General features: G+C 41.5%; 1 protein-coding gene across 1 annotated transcript in view; it reads left to right on the forward strand.

Moving 5' to 3' along the window:
* Positions 1-1,147: 1,147 nt before the first annotated feature.
* Positions 1,148-22,895, forward strand: part of LOC139422618 (glutamate receptor ionotropic, NMDA 2A-like) — an 85,106-nt gene continuing 63,358 nt past the window's right edge. Inside the window, exons 1-2 of the mRNA XM_071173763.1 lie at positions 1,148-1,301; positions 9,312-9,743. Of these exons, the coding sequence (XP_071029864.1) occupies positions 1,192-1,301; positions 9,312-9,743 (542 nt within the window). The 5' untranslated portion in view covers positions 1,148-1,191. The remainder of the gene's footprint in view (positions 1,302-9,311; positions 9,744-22,895) is intronic.

Genomic DNA, 22,895 nt, shown 5'->3' on the forward strand with positions numbered 1-22,895 from the left:
TGACAGTCTTCTAGTTTTATAACACCTCATCCATGTACCCTGGTCTAATTGACCATCTACTAGTTGTTTAACGCCTCACCCATGTACCCTGGTCTAATTGACCATCTACTAGTTGTTTAAAACCTAATTCATATACCCTGGTCTAATTGACCATCTAGTTCTATAACACCTCATCCATGTACCCTTGTCTAATTGAACATCTAGTTCTATAACACCTCATCCATGTACCCTGGTCTAATTGACCATCTAGTTCTATAACACCTCATCTATGTACCCTGGTCTAATTGACCATCTAGTTCTATACCTCATCCATGTACCCTGGTCTAATTGACCATCTAGTTCTATAACACCTCATCCATATACCCTGGTCTAATTGACCATCTAGTTCTATAACACGTCATCCATGTACCCTGGTCTAATTGAACATCTAGTTCTATAACACCTCATCCATGTACCCTGGTCTAATTGAACATCTAGTTCTATAACACCTCATCCATGTACCCTGGTCTAATTGACCATCTAGTTCTATAACACCTCATCCATGTACCCTAGTCTAATTGACCATCTAGTTCTATAACACCTCATCCATGTACCCTGATCTAATTGACCATCTAGTTCTATAACACCTCATCCATATACCCTGGTCTAATTGACCGTCTTCTAGTTTTATATCTGTATAACTGTAGCTGTTTCCTGGTACTGGTCCAGGTTACTCAGTAGACATGATTCATTATGAACGGATTATTCTGGTAGTGGTCCAGGTTACTCGGTAGGTTAGACATGATTTCTTTCCATCTTTCTATTGGATATCGGGTAGCAATAGTCACACTCCCTCTCTCTTCTCTCTCTCTCTCTCTCTCTCTCTCTCTTTCTCTCTTCTCTCTTTCTTCTCTCTTTTGGTTCTCTCTCTCCTTTCTCTCTTCTCTCTCTCTCTCTCTTCCCTCTCTCTTCTCTCTCTCTTCTCTCTCTTCTCTCTCTTCTCTCTCTCCATCAGGAAGATATATAACTCTCCTTCTCTCTTCTCTCTCTCTCTCTGTCTCTTCTCTCTCCTCTCTCTCTTCTCTCTTCTCTCTTCTCTATCAGGATGATATATAACTCTCTCTCTCTCTTCTCTCTCTCTTCTCTCTCCATCAGGACGACAAGTCAACGTTTTTCCAGTTTGGAGCTTCCATCCAGCAGGAGGCGCTGTTGATGTTGAGCATCATGGAGGAGTACGACTGGCACATCTTTTCCATAGTCACCTCCAAGTTCCCCGGATACCAGGAGTTTATCAACGTCCTCAAGAGCACCGTGGACAACAGGTACACGTTAGCACGTGGCATTATATATAATACACATTAGCACATGGCATTATGCATTCTATATAATACACATTAGCATGTAGCATTATATATAATATACATTAGCATGTAGCATTCTATATAATACACATTAGCACATGGCATTATGCATTATATATAATATACATTAGCATGTAGCATTATATATAATACGCATTAGCACTTGGCATTATATATAATACACATTAGCATGTAGCATTCTATATAATACACATTAGCATGTAGCATTATATATAATATACATTAGCATGTAGCATTCTATATAATACACATTAGCACATGGCATTATGCATTATATATAATATACATTAGCATGTAGCATTATATATAATACGCATTAGCACTTGGCATTATATATAATACACATTAGCATGTAGCATTCTATATAATACACATTAGCATGTAGCATTATATATAATATACATTAGCATGTAGCATTCTATATAATACACATTAGCATGTAGCATTATATATAATATACATTAGCATGTAGCATTATATATAATACGCATTAGCATGTAGCATTATATATAATATGCATTAGCATGTAGCAATATATATAATATACATTAGCATGTAGCAATATATTTAATACACATTAGCACTTGGCATTATATATAATACACATTAGCATGTAGCAATATATATAATATACATTAGCATGTAGCAATATATATAATATACATTAGCATGTAGCATTATATATAATACACATTAGCATGTAGCATTATATATAATATACATTTACAAATACTGTAATAATATATATTATATACATTAACATATGTCATTATATATAATATGCATTCAAATATACTGTAGGAATATATATTATATACATTAACATATACTGTAGGAATATATATAATATACATTAAAATATACTGTAGGAATATATATAATATACATTAAAATATACTGTAGGAATATATATAATATACATTAAAATATACTGTAGGAATATATATTATATACATTAAAATATACTGTAGGAATATATATTATATACATTAAAATATACTGTAGGAATATATATTATATACATTAAAATATACTGTAGGAATATATATAATATACATTAAAATATACTGTAGGAATATATATAATATACATTAACATATACTGTAGGAATATATATAATATATACATTAAAATATACTGTAGGAATATATATAATATACATTAAAATATACTGTAGGAATATATATAATATACATTAAAATATACTGTAGGAATATATATAATATACATTAAAATATACTGTAGGAATATATATAATATACATTAACATATACTGTAGGAATATATATAATATACATTAAAATATACTGTAGGAATATATATAATATACATTAAAATATACTGTAGGAATATATATTATATACATTAAAATATACTGTAGGAATATATATAATATACATTAAAATATACTGTAGGAATATATATAATATACATTAAAATATACTGTAGGAATATATATAATATACATTAAAATATACTGTAGGAATATATATAATATACATTAACATATACTGTAGGAATATATATAATATACATTAACGTACGTCATTATATATAATACACATGAACATATGTCAATTTATATAATACACATGAACATATGTCGATTTATATAATACACATGACCATATGTCGATTTATATAATACACATGACCATATGTCAATTTATATAATATACATGAACATATGTCGATTTATATAATACACATGACCATATGTCAATTTATATAATATACATGACCATATGTCAATTTATATAATACACATGACCATATGTCAATTTATATAATACACATGACCATATGTCAATTTATATAATATACATGAACATATAATGTAGGATTATATATAATATACATTCATTTATGTCATTATATATAACATACATTATTGTTAGAATAATAGTAAGAGAGAATGATTTATTTCAGCTTTTATTTATTTCTTTACATTCCCAGTGGGTCAGAAGTGTACATACACTCAATTAGTATTTGGTAGCATTGCCTTTAGAATTGTTTAACTTGGGTCAAACGTTTCCGGAAGCCTTCCACAAGCTTCCCACAATAAGTTGGGTGAATTTTGGCCCATTCCTCCTGACAGAGCTGGTGTAACTGAGTCAGGTTTGTAGGCCTCCTTGCTCACACACGCTTTTTCAGTTCTGCCCACAAATTGTCTATAGGATTGATGTCAGGGCTTTGTGACGGCCACTCCAATACCTTGACTTTGTTGTCCTTAAGCCGTTTTGCCACAACTTTGGAAGTCTTCTTGGGGTCATTGTCCATTTGAAAGACCCAGTTGATGTAAAGCGTTTCGGTGGCAGGGAAGAAAACAAACTTAGTGTAAACAGAGTTGTTTAATAATAATAAAACTGCATAACCAAAATATATATAATAATAAAACAAACTTAGTATAAACAGAGTTGTTTAATAATATGCTAATAAAACTCCATAACCAAAATATATATAATAATAAAACAAACTTAGTATAAACAGAGTTGTTTAATAATATGCTAATAAAACTCCATAACCAAAATATATATAATAATAAAACAAACTTAGTATAAACAGAGTTGTTTAATAATATGCTAATAAAACTCCATAACCAAAATATATATAAAATAATAAAAACCCGTCGCACATAACAAACATACAATCACCAACACATAACTAACATACAATCACCAACACATAACTAACATACAATCACCAACACATAACACACATACAATCACCAACACATAACACACATACAATCACCAACACATATCACACATACAATCACCAACACATAACACACATACAATCACCAACACATAACACACATACAATCACCAACACATAACACACATACAATTACCAACACATAACACACATACAATCACCAACACATATCACACATACAATCACCAACACATAACACACATACAATCACCAACACATAACACACATACAATCACCGACACATAACTAACATACAATCACCGACACATAACTAACATACAATCACCAACACATAACTAACATACAATCACCGACACATAACACACATACAATCACCAACACATAACACACATACAATCACCAACACATAACACACATACAATCACCAACACATAACACACATACAATCACCAACACATAACACACATACAATCACCAACACATAACACACATACAATCACCAACACATAACACACATACAATCACCAACACATAACTAACATACAATCACCGACACATAACACACATACAATCACCAACACATAACTAACATACAATCACCAACACATAACACACATACAATCACCAACACATAACACACATACAATCACCAACACATAACTAACATACAATCACCAACACATAACACACATACAATCACCGACACATAACACACATACAATCACCAACACATAACACACATACAATCACCAACACATAACACACATACAATCACCGACACATAACACACATACAATCACCGACACATAACACACATACAATCACCAACACATAACTAACATACAATCACCAACACATAACACACATACAATCACCGACACATAACACACATACAATCACCAACACATAACTAACATACAATCACCAACACATAACACACATACAATCACCAACACATAACACACATACAATCACCAACACATAACACACATACAATCACCAACACATAACACACATACAATCACCGACACATAACACACATACAATCACCAACACATAACACACATACAATCACCAACACATAACACACATACAATCACCAACACATAACACACATACAATCACCAACACATAACACACATACAATCACCAACACATAACACACATACAATCACCAACACATAACACACATACAATCACCAACACATAACACACATACAATCACCAACACATAACACACATACAATCACCAACACATAACACACATACAATCACCAACACATATCACACATACAATCACCAACACATAACTAACATACAATCACCAACACATAACACACATACAATCACCGACACATAACACACATACAATCACCAACACATAACACACATACAATCACCAACACATAACACACATACAATCACCAACACATAACACACATACAATCACCAACACATAACACACATACAATCACCAACACATAACACACATACAATCACCAACACATAACACACATACAATCACCAACACATAACACACATACAATCACCAACACATAACACACATACAATCACCAACACATAACACACATACAATCACCAACACATAACTAACATACAATCACCAACACATAACACACATACAATCACCGACACATAACACACATACAATCACCAACACATAACAAACATACAATCACCAACACATAACACACATACAATCACCGACACATATCACACATATAATCACCAACACATAACACACATACAATCACCAACACATAACTAACATACAATCACCGACACATAACACACATACAATCACCGACACATAACACACATACAATCACCAACACATAACACACATACAATCACCGACACATAACACACATACAATCACCAACACATAACAAACATACAATCACCGACACATAACTAACATACAATCACCGACACATAACTAACATACAATCACCAACACATAACTAACATACAATCACCGACACATAACTAACATACAATCACCGACACATAACACACATACAATCACCAACACATAACTAACATACAATCACCAACACATAACTAACATACAATCACCAACACATAACACACATACAATCACCGACACATAACACACATACAATCACCAACACATAACTAACATACAATCACCAACACATAACTAACATACAATCACCGACACATAACACACATACAATCACCGACACATAACACACATACAATCACCAACACATAACTAACATACAATCACCGACACATAACACACATACAATCACCAACACATAACACACATACAATCACCGACACATAACTAACATACAATCACCAACACATAACTAACATACAATCACCAACACATAGCACACATACAATCACCAACACATAACACACATACAATCACCAACACATAACACACATACAATCACCGACACATAACTAACATACAATCACCAACACATAACTAACATACAATCACCAACACATAACACACATACAATCACCAACACATAACACACATACAATCACCGACACATAACTAACATACAATCACCAACACATAACTAACATACAATCACCAACACATAACACACATACAATCACCAACACATAACACACATACAATCACCAACACATAACTAACATACAATCACCAACACATAACACACATACAATCACCAACACATAACTAACATACAATCACCGACACATAACTAACATACAATCACCGACACATAACACACATACAATCACCGACACATAACACACATACAATCACCAACACATAACTAACATACAATCACCGACACATAACACACATACAATCACCGACACATAACACACATACAATCACCGACACATAACACACATACAATCACCGACACATAACAAACATACAATCACCGACACATAACACACATACAATCACCGACACATAACACACATACAATCACCGACACATAACACACATACAATCACCGACACATAACAAACATACAATCACCGACACATAACACACATACAATCACCGACACATAACTAACATACAATCACCGACAAGGACATGAGGGGAAACAGAGGGTTAAATACACAACATGTCATTGATGGGATTGGAACCAGGTGTGAACGAAGACAAGACAAAACAAATGGAAAATGAAAAAATTGGATCAACGATGGCTAGAAGGCCGGTGACGTCTACCGCCGAACAAGGAGAGGGACCGACTTCGGTGAAAGTCGTGACATTTGCGACCAAGCTTTAACTTCCTGACTGATGTCTTGAGATGTTGCCTCAAAACATCCACATTTTTCTCCTCCCTCATGATGCCATCTGTTTTGTGAAGTGCACTAGTCCCTCCTGCAGCAAAGCACCCCCACAACATGATGCTGCCACCCCCGTTCTTCCAAACATAACGATGGTCATTATGGCCAAACAGTTCTATTTTCTTTCATCAGACCAGAGGACATTTCTAAAAAAAAGTATGATCTTTGTACCCATGTGCAATTGCAAACCATAATCAGGTTTTTTTAGGCAGTTTTGGAGCAGTGGCTTTTTCCAAAGTACGTTAATCTCAAGGAGACAGAACGCGTCTCCTTCCTGAGCGGTATGACGGCTGCGTGGTCCCATGGTGTTTATACTTGTGTACTTTTGCTTGTACAGATGAACGTGGTACCTTCAGGTGTTTGAAAATTGCTCCCAAGAATGAACCAGACTTGTGGAAGTCTACAATGTTTTTGTGGTTTTGGCTGATTTCTTTTGATTTTCCCATGATGTCAAGCAAAGAGGCAGTTTGAAGGTAGGCCTTGAAATACATCCACAGGTACACCTCCTATTGACTCAGATGATGTTAATTAGCCTATCAGATGCATCTAAAGCCATAACATAATTTTCTGGAATTTTCCAAGCTGTTTAAAGGCACAGTCAACTTAGTGTATGTAAACTTCTGACCCACTGGAATTGTGATACAGTGAATTATAAGTGAAATAATCTGTCTGTAAACAATTGTTGGAAAAACAACTTGTGTCATGCACAAAGTAGATGTCCTAACCGACTTGGCAAAACTATAGTTTGGTAACAAGACATTTGTGGAGTGGTTGAAAAACAAGTTTTAATGACTCCAACCTAAGTGTATTTAAACTTCCTATTTCAACTCTACATTAACATATACTGTAGGATTATATATAATATACATTAATGTATATGATTATATATAATATACCTTAACATATAGGATTATATATAATATACATTAACATATAGGAGTATATATAATACACATTAACATATAGGATTGTATATACTATACACTAACATATAGGATTATATACAGTATAATATATACATTAACATATATAATTATATATAATATACATTAACATTTAGGATTATATATAATATACATTAACATATAGGATTATATATAATATACATTAACATATAGGATTATATATAATGTACATTAACATATAGGATTATATACAGTATAATATATACATTAACATATAGGATTATATACAGTATAATATATACATTAACATATAGGATTATATACAGTATAATATACATTAACATTTAGGATTATATATAATATACATTAACATATAGGAGTATATATAATATACATTAACAGGTGTCAATCATAACGTTAGATGGGGTTTTAACTGATCGTCCCCTCCCTCTCTCCATCTCTCTCCAACTCTCTCCATCTCTCCATCTCTCTCTCATCTCTCCATCTCATCTCTCCATCTCTCTCCAACTCTCTCATCTCTCCCCGTCTCTCTCCGTCTCTCTCTCATCTCTCAATCTCTCTCCATCTCTCTCCATCTATCTCCATCTCTCTCATCTCTCCCCGTCTCTCTCCATCTTTCTCCATCTCTCTCCAACTCCCTCATCTCTCCCCGTCTCTCTCCGTCTCTCTCTCATCTCTCAATCTCTCCCCATCTCTCTCATCTCTCCATCTCTCCATCTCTATCATCTATCAATCTCTCTCCATCTCTCTCATATCTCCCTGTCACTCTCATCTCTCTATCTATCCATGTCTCTCCATCTCTCTATCTCTCTCCATCTCTTTCTCCATCTCTCTCTCCATCTTTCTCCATCTCATCTCTCCATCTCTCTCCATCTCATCTCTCAATCTCTCTCCATCTCTCTCCATCTCTTTCTCCATCTCTCTCTCCATCTCTCCATCTCATCTCTCCATCTCATCTCTCCATCTCTCTCCATCTCATCTCTCCATCTCTCTCCACCTGTAGTTTTGTAGGCTGGGACCTGCAGCACATCATAACATTAGATGCTGTGGAGGAAGACAGTAAGAGTCAAATCATGTTGAAGAAGGTCCAATCCCCGGTGGTTCTGTTGTACTGCTCTAAAGACGAGGGAGTCTTTATCCTGGAGGAGGCTCGCTCCCTGGGCCTCACCGGGTTCGGATACATCTGGATCGTCTCCAGCCTGACCTCCGGCACCACCGAGACGGTACCCGAGGAGTTCCCCTCGGGCATGGTGTCCGTCTCCTCTGAGGACTGGGACTACCCTCTGGAGGCGCGGGTGAGGGACGGGCTGGGCATCATCACGTCCGCTGCCTCCGCCATGCTGGAGGAGTACGGCGAAATACCTGAAGCGAGGACTTCCTGTTACGGGACACAGCCGGAGAAGCCTTCCAAGGTTCCTCCTCTCGCTCTGCACAAGTAAGACATGGAGACGGTGTGTGCGTGTGTGTGTGTGTGTGTGTGTGTGTGTGTGGGTGTGGGTGTGTGTGTGAATTGCTGTTACCTGCTTTCTCATGGTACTAGTTTGTCTCCTAACTGCCTAGCAACTTGTTCTCGAGACAGGCAACGTGTTCTGTGCTGAGACAGAGAGAGAGAGAGAGAGAGAGAGAGAGAGAGCGAGAGAGAGAGAGAGAGAGTGGAGGAAGAGGAGAGGACAGAGAAGAGAGAGAGAGAGAGAGAGAGACCACCTGGTCTAGTGATCTCCAAATCTAAAGGAGGGCTTGATGAGCCATCTCTCCTCTCTCTTTCTGTTCAACTCCTCTTCCTTCATCCTGTCTTCACTCAGCTCACAGCAGGGGAAAGTTGTTGCAGGTCCTGCCAGGTGTGTTTGTGTGTGTGTGTGTGTGTGTGTGTGTGTGTGTGTGTGTGTGTGTGCCAGCCCAGGGTCTGCCCACCCATCTGCCTGACGAGGGAGTCGGCGGAGAGGGGGGAGAGAGGGGTGTGAAGATAGAAAGGGAGAGGACGAGGGAGGATGGAAAGAGCAGGAATAGTAGAACAGAGTCGTGAGAAAAGAGGACAGGAAGTAGACTACAGCTGTGAGGGATTGGCAGAACATAGTCTGGAAGAGAGAGAAGCAGAACATAGTCTGGAAGAGAGAGAATCAGAACAGAACAGAGGAGAGGAGAGGAGAGGAGAGGAGAGGAGAGGAGAGGAGAGGAGAGGAGAGGAGAGGAGAGGAGGGGAGAGGAGAGGACAGGAAGTAGACTACAGCTGTGAGGGATTGGCAGAACAGAATCTGGAAGAGAGAGAAAAAGAACAGAAGAGAACAGAACAGAGGAGAGAAGAGGAGAGGAGAGGAGAGGAGGGGAGAGGAGAGGACAGGAAGTAGACTACAGCTGTGAGGGATAGGCAGAACAGAATCTGGAAGAGAGAGAAGCAGAACATAGTCTGGAAGAGAGAGAAGCAGAACATAGTCTGGAAGAGAGAGAAGCAGAACAGAACAGAACAGAACAGAGGAGAGGAGAGGAGAGGAGAGGAGAGGAGAGGAGAGGAGAGGAGAGGAGGGGAGAGGACAATGAGTTTGAGAAGAGGGTTAGATGTGTTGTCCAGTCCAGTCCCATCTCTCTAGGGTTAGATGGTAGTACTCTGTGTTGAAGCTGTACAGTCCCATCTCTCTAGGGTTAGATGGTAGTACTCTGTGTTGAAGCTGTACAGTCCCATCTCTCTAGGGTTAGATGGTAGTACTCTGTGTTGAAGCTGTACAGTCCCATCTCTCTACTGTACAGCCAGCTGACCTATTTCCCAGCATGCCTATCAGCCCGAGGTGGTTTCACAGATGATGGCGGGACACAGATGGTGCTGTTGCGGGTCAGAGACCTCAGCCAATAGGAGTACAGGTCCAAGACACGGTGTGACCTGATTGGCTGTGTTAGGTCAGAGAATGTAGCCAAGGCAGTTAGATCACATGAGATGTCAGGGGAGAGGAGAAAGACCACTGGAGAGAGAGAAGGGGAGGATAGGGGGGAGGGGGAAGGTAGTGAGGGAGGGAGGGAGGGAGGGAGAGAGAGAGGGGGAATGTAGTGAGGGAGCGAGAGGGAGGGAGGGAGAGAGGGAGGGAGGGATGGAGGGAGGGAGAGAGGGGGAAGGAGGGAGAGAAGGAGAGAGAGAGAGAGAGAGAGAGAGAGAGAGAGAGAGAGGGAGAGAGAGTGGGAAGGTAGTGAGGGAGGGAGAGAGAGTGGGAAGGTAGTGAGGGAGGGAGAGAGAGTGGGAAGGTAGTGAGGGAGGGAGAGAGAGTGGGAAGGTAGTGAGGGAGAGAGAGTGGGAAGGTAGTGAGAGAGAGAGTGGGAAGGTAGTGAGGGAGGGAGAGAGAGTGGGAAGGTAGTGAGGGAGAGAGAGTGGGAAGGTAGTGAGGGAGGGAGAGAGAGTGGGAAGGTAGTGAGGGAGGGAGAGAGAGTGGGAAGGTAGTGAGGTAGGGAGAGAGAGTGGGAAGGTAGCGAGGGAGGGAGAGAGAGTGGGAAGGTAGTGAGGGAGAGAGAGTGGGAAGGTAGTGAGGTAGGGAGAGAGCGTGGGAAGGTAGTGAGGGAGGGAGAGAGAGTGGGAAGGTAGTGAGGGAGAGAGAGTGGGAAGGTAGTGAGAGAGAGAGTGGGAAGGTAGTGAGGGAGGGAGAGAGAGTGGGAAGGTAGTGAGTGAGGGAGAGAGAGTGGGAAGGTAGTGAGGGAGGGAGAGAGAGTGGGAAGGTAGTGAGGGAGGGAGAGAGAGTGGGAAGGTAGTGAGGTAGGGAGAGAGAGTGGGAAGGTAGTGAGGGAGGGAGAGAGAGTGGGAAGGTAGTGAGGGAGAGAGAGTGGGAAGGTAGTGAGGGAGAGAGAGTGGGAAGGTAGTGAGAGAGAAAGAGTGGGAAGGTAGTGAGAGAGAGGAAGTGGGAAGGTAGTGAGGGAGGGAGAGAGAGTGGGAAGGTAGTGAGAGAGAGAGAGTGGGAAGGTAGTGAGAGAGAGAGAGTGGGAAGGTAGTGAGAGAGGGAGAGAGAGTGGGAAGGTAGTGAGAGAGGGAGAGAGAGTGGGAAGGTAGTGAGAGAGAGAGAGTGGGAAGGTAGTGAGAGAGAGAGAGTGGGAAGGTAGTGAGGGAGGGAGAGAGACTGGGAAGGTGGTGAGGGAGAGAGAGTGGGAAGGTAGTGAGAGAGAGAGAGTGGGAAGGTAGTGAGAGAGAGAGAGTGGGAAGGTAGTGAGAGAGAGAGAGTGGGAAGGTAGTGAGGGAGGGAGAGAGAGTGGGAAGGTAGTGAGGGAGGGAGAGAGAGTGGGAAGGTAGTGAGGGAGGGAGAGGGAGTGGGAAGGTAGTGAGGGAGGGAGAGAGAGTGGGAAGGTAGTGAGGGAGGGAGAGAGAGTGGGAAGGTAGTGAGGGAGAGAGAGTGGGAAGGTTGTGAGGTAGGGAGAGAGAGTGGGAAGGTAGTGAGGTAGGGAGAGAGAGTGGGAAGGTAGTGAGGGAGAGAGAGTGGGAAGTTAGTGAGGTTGGGAGAGAGAGTGGGAAGGTAGTGAGGTTGGGAGAGAGAGTGGGAAGGTTGTGAGGTTGGGAGAGAGAGTGGGAAGGTAGTGAGAGAGAGAGATTGGGAAGGTAGTGAGGGAGAGAGAGTGGGAAGGTAGTGAGGGAGAGAGAGTGGGAAGGAATTGAGAGAGAGAGAGTGGGAAGGTAGTGAGGTTGGGAGAGAGAGTGGAAAGGTAGTGAGGTTGGGAGAGAGAGTGGGAAGTTAGTGAGGTTGGGAGAGAGAGTGGGAAGGTAGTGAGGGAGGGAGAAAGAGTGGGAAGGTAGTGAGGTAGTGAGAGAGAGTGGGAAGGTAGTGAGGGAGGGAGAGGGAGTGGGAAGGTAGTGAGGGAGGGAGAGAGAGTGGGAAGGTAGTGAGGGAGGGAGAGAGAGTTGGAAGGTAGTGAGGGAGGGAGAGAGAGTGGAAGGTAGTGAGGGAGGGAGAGAGAGTGGGAAGGTAGTGAGAGAGAGAGAGTGGGAAGGTAGTGAGGGAGAGAGGGGGAAGGTAGTGAGGTAGGGAGAGAGAGTGGGAAGGTAGTGAGGGAGGGAGAGAGTGGGAAGGTAGTGAGGGAGGGAGAGGGAGTGGGAAGGTAGTGAGGGAGGGAGAGTGGGAAGGTAGTGAGGGAGAGAGGGGGAAGGTAGTGAGGTAGGGAGAGAGAGTGGGAAGGTAGTGAGGGAGGGAGAGAGAGTGGGAAGGTAGTGAGGGAGGGAGAGGGAGTGGGAAGGTAGTGAGGGAGGGAGAGAGAGTGGGAAGGTAGTGAGGGAGGGAGAGAGAGTGGGAAGGTAGTGAGAGAGAGAGAGTGGGAAGGTAGTGAGGGAGAGAGGGGGAAGGTAGTGAGGTAGGGATAGAGAGTGGGAAGGTAGTGAGGGAGGGAGAGAGTGGGAAGGTAGTCAGGGAGAGAGGGAGAGGGAGTGGGAGGTAGTGAAGGAGCGAGGGAGAGAGAGTGGGAAGGTAGTGAGGGATGGAGAGAGAGTGGGAAGGTAGTGAGAGAGAGAGTAGGAAGGTAGTGAGGGAGAGAGAGTGGGAAGGTAGTGAGGTAGGGAGAGAGAGTGGGAAGGTAGTGAGGGAGGGAGAGAGTGGGAAGGTAGTGAGGGAGAGAGGGAGAGGGAGTGGGAGGTAGTGAAGGAGCGAGGGAGAGAGAAGCAGCTGCAGCTTGGTCTATAGGGAGTGGAGTTCATGCAGTGTGTGAATGTGTGAATGTGTCTGTTGGACAGGGGAGTCTCAGGATTGTGTAGTAAGAGACCTGCTGTTAACTCACACTAGACTGACTTGTTACTTATCATCCCATCTGATTACATAGTAGCTGTCTTGTCTGCATCGAACTGAGGAGCTAGCTAACTAGGCTAACGGAGCCATAACATTACTGCACTTCACACCTAGCTAACTAGGCAAACATTACTGCACTTCTCACCTAGCTAACTAGGCTAACATTACTGCACTTCTCACCTAGCTAACTAGGCTAACAGAGCCAATACATTACTGCACTTCTCACCTAGCTAACTAGGCTAACATTACTGCACTTCCCACCTAGCTAACTAGGCTAACGGAGCCATAACATTACTGCACTTCTCACCTAGCTAACTAGGCTAACATTACTGAACTTCTCACCTAGCTAACTAGGCTAACATTACTGCACTTCCCACCTAGCTAACTAGGCTAACGAAGCCATAACATTACTGCACTTCCCACCTAGCTAACTAGGCTAACATTACTGCACTTCTCACCTAGCTAACTAGGCTAATGGAGCCATAACATTACTGCACTTCTCACCTAGCTAACTAGGCTAACATTACTGCACTTCTCACCTAGCTAACTAGGCTAACGGAGCCGTAACATTACTGCACTTCTCACCTAGCTAACTAGGCTAACATTACTGCACTTCTCACCTAGCTAACTAGGCTACCATTACTACACTTCTCACCTAGCTAACTAGGCTAACATTACTGCACTTCTCACCTAGCTAACTAGGCTAACATTACTGCACTTCTCACCTAGCTAACTAGGCTAACATTACTGCACTTCTCACCTAGCTAACTAGGCTAACGGAGCCATAACATTACTGCACTTCTCACCTAGCTAACTAGGCTAACATTACTGCACTCTCACCTAGCTAACTAGGCTAAAATTACTGCACTTCTCACCTAGCTAACTAGGCTAACGTAGCCATAACATTACTGCACTTCTCACCTAGCTAACTAGGCTAACGTAGCCATAACATTACTGCACTTCTCACCTAGCTAACTAGGCTAACATTACTGCACTTCTCACCTAGCTAACTAGGCTAACATTACTGCACTTCTCACCTAGCTAACTAGGCTAACATTACTGCACTTCTCACCTAGCTCACCACGCAAAAAAAAATAATAATGTTTTATTTAACTAGACAAGTCAATTAATTACAAAATCTTATTTAGAATGACGGGCTACTCAGGCAAAACCCAGACGACGCTGTGCCAATTGTGCGCCGCCCTATGGGACTCCCATTCCCAAGCCTGTTGTGATTCAGCCTTGGATTCGAACCGGGGTCTGTAGTGATGCCTCTAGCTCTGAGATGCAGTGCCTTAGACCGCTGCGCCCCTCGGGATCCCTAACGGAGGCGTAAGGTTACTGCTGTCCTCACCATGCTTCAGTTAAATACACATAGCACCTCCATTCAGATTCCAGCCTAAATAACAGCCTTCCTGTTGACTTCTGACTCGTTATCAGATTCCAGCCTAAATAACAGCCTTCCTGTTGCCTTCTGACTCAGTATCAGATTCCAGCCTAAATAACAGCCTTCCTGTTGACTTCTGACTCATTATCAGATTCCAGCCTAAATAACAGCCTTCCTGTTGACTTCTGACTCAGTATCAGATTCCAGCCTAAATAACAGCCTTCCTGTTGACTTCTGACTCAGTATCAGATTCCAGCCTAAATAACAGCCTTCCTGTTGACTTCTGACTCATTATCAGATTCCAGCCTAAATAACAGCCTTCCTGTTGACTTCTGACTCATTATCAGATTCTAGCCTATATCAAATGGATTTATTTGACTTTTTTAAAATATAGATGTTGGAAAGGCTTGCGTCAGTAGCTTGTAGGCTGCGTGTGGAAGCCAGGAGACGACAGGTGATTTACAGCCAAATGTTCCTTGATGACAGGTTTACAACCCCTCACCTTACTGCACTGAGTACTGAATCTTAACACAATTTACACCTTGGAGAGAGACAGAGACAGAGAGAGAGAGAGAGAGAGAGAGAGAGAGAGAGAGAGAGAGAGAGAGAGAGAGAGAGTGTGTGTGGGAGTAGGACAGGTGTTAACAGACTTTAGCCCTCTTATTTCAGCGCAGGGGAACCAGAATTACCTGTCAACGTGAAAGGCGTAACACACACACACACACACACAAAACAAACAGTACACAGGATGATATCATAGTCTGGGTTTAGAACTGGCCTGTCCTCCTCCACCTCCTCCTCTGTTCATACCTCCTCCTCCTCCTCTACTCTGTTCATACCTCCTCCTCCCCCTCTGTTCATACCTCCTCCTCCTCCTCCTCTACTCTGTTCATACCTCCTCCTCCACTCTGTTCATACCTCCTCCTCCTCTTCCTCCTCCTCCTCTACTTTACTCTGTTCATACTTCCTCCTCCGCCTCCTCCTTTCTCCTCTACTCTGTCCATACCTCCTCCTCCTCCTCTAGACTGTTCATACCTCCTCCCCCTCCTCCTCATCTACTCTGTCCATACCTCCTCCTCCTCCTCCTCCTCCTCCTCTAGACTGTTCATACCTCCTCCCCCTCCTCCTCCTCTACTCTGTCTATACCTCCTCCTCTAGACTGTTCATACCTCCTCCCCCTCCACCTCCTCTACTCTGTTCATACCTCCTCCTCTTCCACATCCTCTACTCTGTTCATACCACCTCCTCCTCCACCTCCTCTACTCGGTTCATACCTCCTCCTCCACCTCCTCTACTCTGTTCATACCTCCTCCTCTTCCTCCTCCTCCTCCTCCTCTACTCTGTTCATACCTCCTCCTCCTCCTCTACTCTGTTCATACCTCCTCTTCCTCCTCTACTCTGTTCATACCTCATCTTCCTCCTCCTCCTCTTCCTCCTCATCTACTCTGTTCATACCTCCTCCTCCTCCTCCTCCTCCTCCTCCACTACTCTGTTCATACCTCCTCCTCCTCCTCTACTCTGTTCATACCTCATCTTCCTCCTCCTCTTCCTCCTCCACTACTCTGTTCATACCTCCTCCTCCTCATCCTCTAGTCTGTTCATACCTCCTCCTCCTCCTCTACTCTGTTCATACCTCCTCCTCCTCCTCCTCCTCTACTCTGTTCATACCTCCTCCTCCTCCTCTACTCTGGACATACCTCCTCTTCCTCCTCCTCCTCCTCTACTCTGTTCATACCTCCTCCTCGTCCTCCTCCTCTACTCTGTTCATACCTCCTCCTCCTCTACTCTGCTCATACCTCCTCCTCCTCCTCTACTCTGTTCATACCTCCTCCTCGTCCTCCTCTACTCTGTTCATACCTCCTCCTCCTCCTCTACTCTGGACATACCTCCTCTTCCTCCTCCTCCTCCTCCTCCTCTCTCTTCCCTCTCTCTCTCTCTCTCCCTCTCTCTCTCTCTCTCTCTCTCTCTCTCTCTCCATGTCCTTTCCTCTCTCCATCCATCTCTCTGTAGCCTGTAGGAGTAGAGGTATGTCATATGTCCTTTGTCACTGTATGTTAGTGTGACGTTCTGTTCTGCACTCTACTGCCTCTGGTACACACACACACACACACACACACACACACACACACACACACACACACACACACACACACACACACACACACACACACACACACACACACACACACACACACACACACACACAGAGAGAGAGACAGAGGAGAGGACAGTATATATACAGGACAGAACAGGGCAGGCAGAGAGGAGAGGACAGTATACAGTGGAGAGAACAAGTATTTGATACACTGCCGATGTTGCAGGTTTTCCTACTTACAAAGCATGTAGGGGTCTGTAATTTTTTTAAATCATAGGTACACTTCAACTTTGAGAGACAGAATCTAAAACAAAAATCCAGAAAATCACATTGTATGATTTTTAAGTAATTCATTTGCATTTTATTGCATGACATAAGTATTTGATCACCTACCAACCAGTAAGAATTCCGGCTCTCACAGACCTGTTAGTTTTTCTTTAAGAAGCCCTCCTGTTCTCCACTCATTACCTGTATTAACTGCATCTGTTTGAACTCATTACCTGTATAAAAGACATTTGTCCACACACTCAATCAAACAGACTCCAACCTCTCCACAATGGCCAAGACCAGAGAGCTGTGTAAGGACATCAGGGATACAATTGTAGACCTGCACAAGGCTGGGATGGGCTACAGGACAATAGGCAAGCAGTTTGGTGAGAAGGCAACAACTGTTGGCACAATTATTAGAAAATGGAAGAAGTTCAAGGTGACAGTCAATCACCCTCGGTCTGGGGCTCCATGCAAGATCTCACCTCGTGGGGCATCAATGATCATGAGGAAGGTGAGGGATCAGCCCAGAACTACACGACAGGACCTGGTCAATGACCTGAAGAGAACTGGGACCACAGTCTCAAAGAAAACCATTAGTAACACACTACGCCGTCATGGATTAAAATCCTGCAGCACACACAAGGTCCCCCTGCTCAAGCCAGCGCATGTCCAGGCCCATCTGAAGTTTGCCAATAACCATCTGGATGATCCAGAGGAGGAATGGGAGAAGGTCATGTGGTCTGATGAGACAAAAATAGAGCTTTTTGGTCTAAACTCCACTCGCCGTGTTTGGAGGAAGAAGAAGGATGAGTACAACCCCAATAACACCATCCCAACCGTGAAGCATGGAGGTGGAAACATCATTCTTTGGGGATGCTTTTCTGCAAAGGGGACAGGACGACTGCACCGTATTGAGGGGAGGATGGATGGGGCCATGTATCGCGAGATCTTGGCCAACAACCTCCTTCCCTCAGTAAGAGCATTGAAGATGGGTCATGGCTGGGTCTTCCAGCATGACAACGACCCGAAACACACAGCCAGGGCAACTAAGGAGTGGCTCCGTAAGAAGCATCACAAGGTCCTGGAGTGGCCTAACCAGTCTCCAGACCTGAACCTAATAGAACATCTTTGAAGGGAGCTGGAAGTCCGTATTGCCCAGCGACAGCCCCGAAACCTGAAGGATCTGGAGAAGGTCTGTATGGAGGAGTGGGCCAAAATCCCTGCTGCAGTGTGTGAAAACCTGGTCAAGAACTACAGGAAACATATGATGTCTGTAATTGCAAACAAAGGTTTCTGTACCAAATATTAAGTTCTGCTTTTCTGATGTATCAAATACTTATGTCATGCAATAAAATGCAAATTAATTACTTAAAAATCATACAATGTGATTTTCTGGATTTTTGAGGACAGTATATATACAGGACAGGACAGTATATATACAGGACAGGACAGTATATATGCAGGACAGGACAGGACAGGACAGTATATATACAGGACAGGACAGTATATATACAGGACAGTATATATACAGGACAGGACAGTCTATATACAGGACAGGACAGGACAGGACAGTATATATACAGGACAGGACAGGCAGAGAGGAGAGGACAGTATATATATACAGGACAGGACAGGACAGTATATATACAGGACAGGCAGAGAGGAGAGGACAGTATACAGTGCCTTGCGAAAGTATTCGGCCCCCTTGAACTTTGCAACCTTTTGCCACATTTCAGGCTTCAAACATAAAGTTATAAAACTGTATTTTTTTGTGAAGAATCAACAACAAGTGGGACACAATCATGAAGTGGAACGACATTTATTGGATATTTCAAACTTTTTTAACAAATCAAAAACTGAAAAATTGGGCGTGCAAAATTATTCAGCCCCTTTACTTTCAGTGCAGCAAACTCTCTCCAGAAGTTCAGTGAGGATCTCTGAATGATCCAATGTTGACCTAAATGACTAATGATGATAAATACAATCCACCTGTGTGTAATCAAGTCTCCGTATAAATGCACCTGCACTGTGATAGTCTCAGAGGTCCGTCAAAAGCGCAGAGAGCATCATGAAGAACAAGGAACACACCAGGCAGGTCCGAGATACTGTTGTGAAGAAGTTTAAAGCCGGATTTGGATACAAAAAGATTTCCCAAGCTTTAAACATCCCAAGGAGCACTGTGCAAGCGATAATATTGAAATGGAAGGAGTATCAGACCACTGCAAATCTACCAAGACCTGGCCGTCCCTCTAAACTTTCAGCTCATACAAGGAGAAGACTGATCAGAGATGCAGCCAATAGGCCCATGATCACTCTGGATGAAATGCAGAGATCTACAGCTGAGGTGGGAGACTCTGTCCATAGGACAACAATCAGTCGTATATTGCACAAATCTGGCCTTTATGGAAGAGTGGCAAGAAGAAAGCCATTTCTTAAAGAAATCCATAAAAAGTGTTGTTTAAAGTTTGCCACAAGCCACCTGGGAGACACACCAAACATGTGGAAGAAGGTGCTCTGGTCAGATGAAACCAAAATTGAACTTTTTGGCAACAATGCAAAACGTTATGTTTGGCGTAAAAGCAACACAGCTCATCATCCTGTGTGCTGTAAATATAAATGTATAAAAAACGTAAATAAAATATATCTTATTTCCTGAGTTCTCCTAATTTTTTTTTTTTTAATAATTTGTATAATATAATATAATTTCCTAATTTATTTTATTTTTTTACATTTGAGAGCACCAATGCTACCTTCAGACAGTTTGTTTTTTAAGTTAGAGCCCTGTGTGATAACACCAACTGTCTCTATCCATCCCGTGGTGTTTGTCATTGATAACATCATAAATCAGGGTTGTGTGACAGCAGTTTGTCAACACTACAGATAAATGACTGGACCGATTCATCATTGTCTACTGACCTGTCTGATATCTGGGTGGTTACTAATCTTTGGTGTAGATGTATTGTGGTGTGAATATCTTGGTATTTGGTGTTTAGTATCTTTGGTGTTTAGTGTCTTTGGTGTTTAGTATCATTGATGTGAAGCCCCTTTGGTGTTTAGTATCTTTGGTGTTAAGTATATTTGGTGTTTGGTATCTTTGGTGTTTAATATCTTTGGTGTTTAGTGTCTTTGGTGTTTAGTATCTTTGGCGTGTAGTATATTTGGTGTTTAATATCTTTGGTGTTTAATATCTTTGGTGTTTAATATCTTTGGTGTGTAATATCTTTGGTGTTTAGTATCTTTGGTGTTTAGTATCATTGGTGTTTAGTATCTTTGGCGTGTAGTATATTTGGTGTTTAATATCTTTGGTGTTTAGTATCTTTGGTGATTAGTATCATTGGTGTGTAATATCTTTGGATTTTGTATATTTTGTGTGTAGTATCTTTGGTGTGTAGTATCTTTGGTGTGTAATATCTTTGGTGTGTAATATCTTTGGTGTGTAATATCTTTGGTGTTTAGTATCTTTGGTGTTTAGTGTCTTTGGTGTTTAGTATCATTGGTGTTTAGTATCTTTGGTGTGTAATTTCTTTGGTGTTTAGTATCTTTGGTGTTTAGTATCTATGGTGTGTGATATCTTTATTGTAGTGTAGGGGTGTTAACCCCAGTGTCCTGGCTAAATTCCCAATCTGGCCCTCGAACCATCACAGTCACCTAATAATCCCCAGCTTACAATTGGCTCATTCATCCCCCCTCCTCTCCCCTGTAACTATTCCCCAGGTCGTTGCTGTAAATGAGAACGTGTTTTCAGTCAACTTACCTGGTAAAATAACAGATAAAAAAAAATTATACAAAAATTGGAGAAGGGTGTATACTATATATCTGATTGGATGGGGTGTATTCTATATGTTAATACTATATATCTGATTGGATGGGGTGTATTCTATATGTTAATACTATATATCTGATTGGATGGGGTGTATTCTATATGTTAATACTATATATCTGATTGGATGGGGTGTATTCTATATGTTAATACTAGATATCTGATTGGAGGGGGTGTATTCTATATGGTAATACTATATATCTGATTGGATGGGGTGTATTCTATATGTTAATACTATATATCTGATTGGATGGGGTGTATACTATATGTTAATACTATATATCTGATTGGATGGGGTGTATTCTATATGTTAATACTATATATCTGATTGGATGGGGTGTATTCTATATGTTAATACTAGATATCTGATTGGAGGGGGTGTATTCTATATGTTAATACTATATATCTGATTGGATGGGGTGTATTCTATATGTTAATACTATATATCTGATTGGATGGGGTGTATTCTATATGTTATTACTATACATCTGATTGGAGGGGGTGTATTCTATATGTTAATACTAGATATCTGATTGGATGGGGTGTATTCTATATGTTAATACTATATATCTGATTGGATGGGGTGTATTCTATATGTTAATACTATATATCTGATTGGATGGGGTGTATTCTATATGTTAATACTATATATCTGATTGGAGGGGGTGTATTCTATATGTTAATACTAGATATCTGATTGGATGGGGTGTATTCTATATGTTAATACTATATATCTGATTGGAGGGGGTGTATTCTATATGTTAATACTATATATCTGATTGGAGGGGGTGTATTCTATATGTTAATACTATACATCTGATTGGATGGGGTGTATTCTATATGTTAATACTATATATCTGATTGGAGGGGGTGTATTCTATATGTTAATACTATATATCTGATTGGATGGGGTGTATTCTATATGTTAATACTATATATCTGATTGGAGGGGGTGTATTCTATATGTTAATACTATATATCTGATTGGAGGGGGTGTATTCTATATATCTGATTGGAGGGGGTGTATTCTATATGCTAATACTAGATATCTGATTGGAGGGGGTGTATTCTATATGCTAATACTAGATTTCTGATTGGCTGTAGAGTCTGATCCTGCTGCTCCCTCTGTTGCTCTAACTGACTGTTAAAATCTCCTGTTCTTTCACCACTCTGCTGCAGTGTGTGTGTGTGTGTGTGTGCGTGTGCGTGTGTTTGAGTGCGTGTGTGTTGCGTGTGTGTGTGCGTGTGTGTCTGTGTGTGTTTGAGTGTGTGTGTGTGTG

This window comes from Oncorhynchus clarkii, chromosome 12, assembly GCF_045791955.1.
Source record: "Oncorhynchus clarkii lewisi isolate Uvic-CL-2024 chromosome 12, UVic_Ocla_1.0, whole genome shotgun sequence".
NCBI classification, from domain to species: Eukaryota; Metazoa; Chordata; class Actinopteri; order Salmoniformes; family Salmonidae; genus Oncorhynchus; species Oncorhynchus clarkii.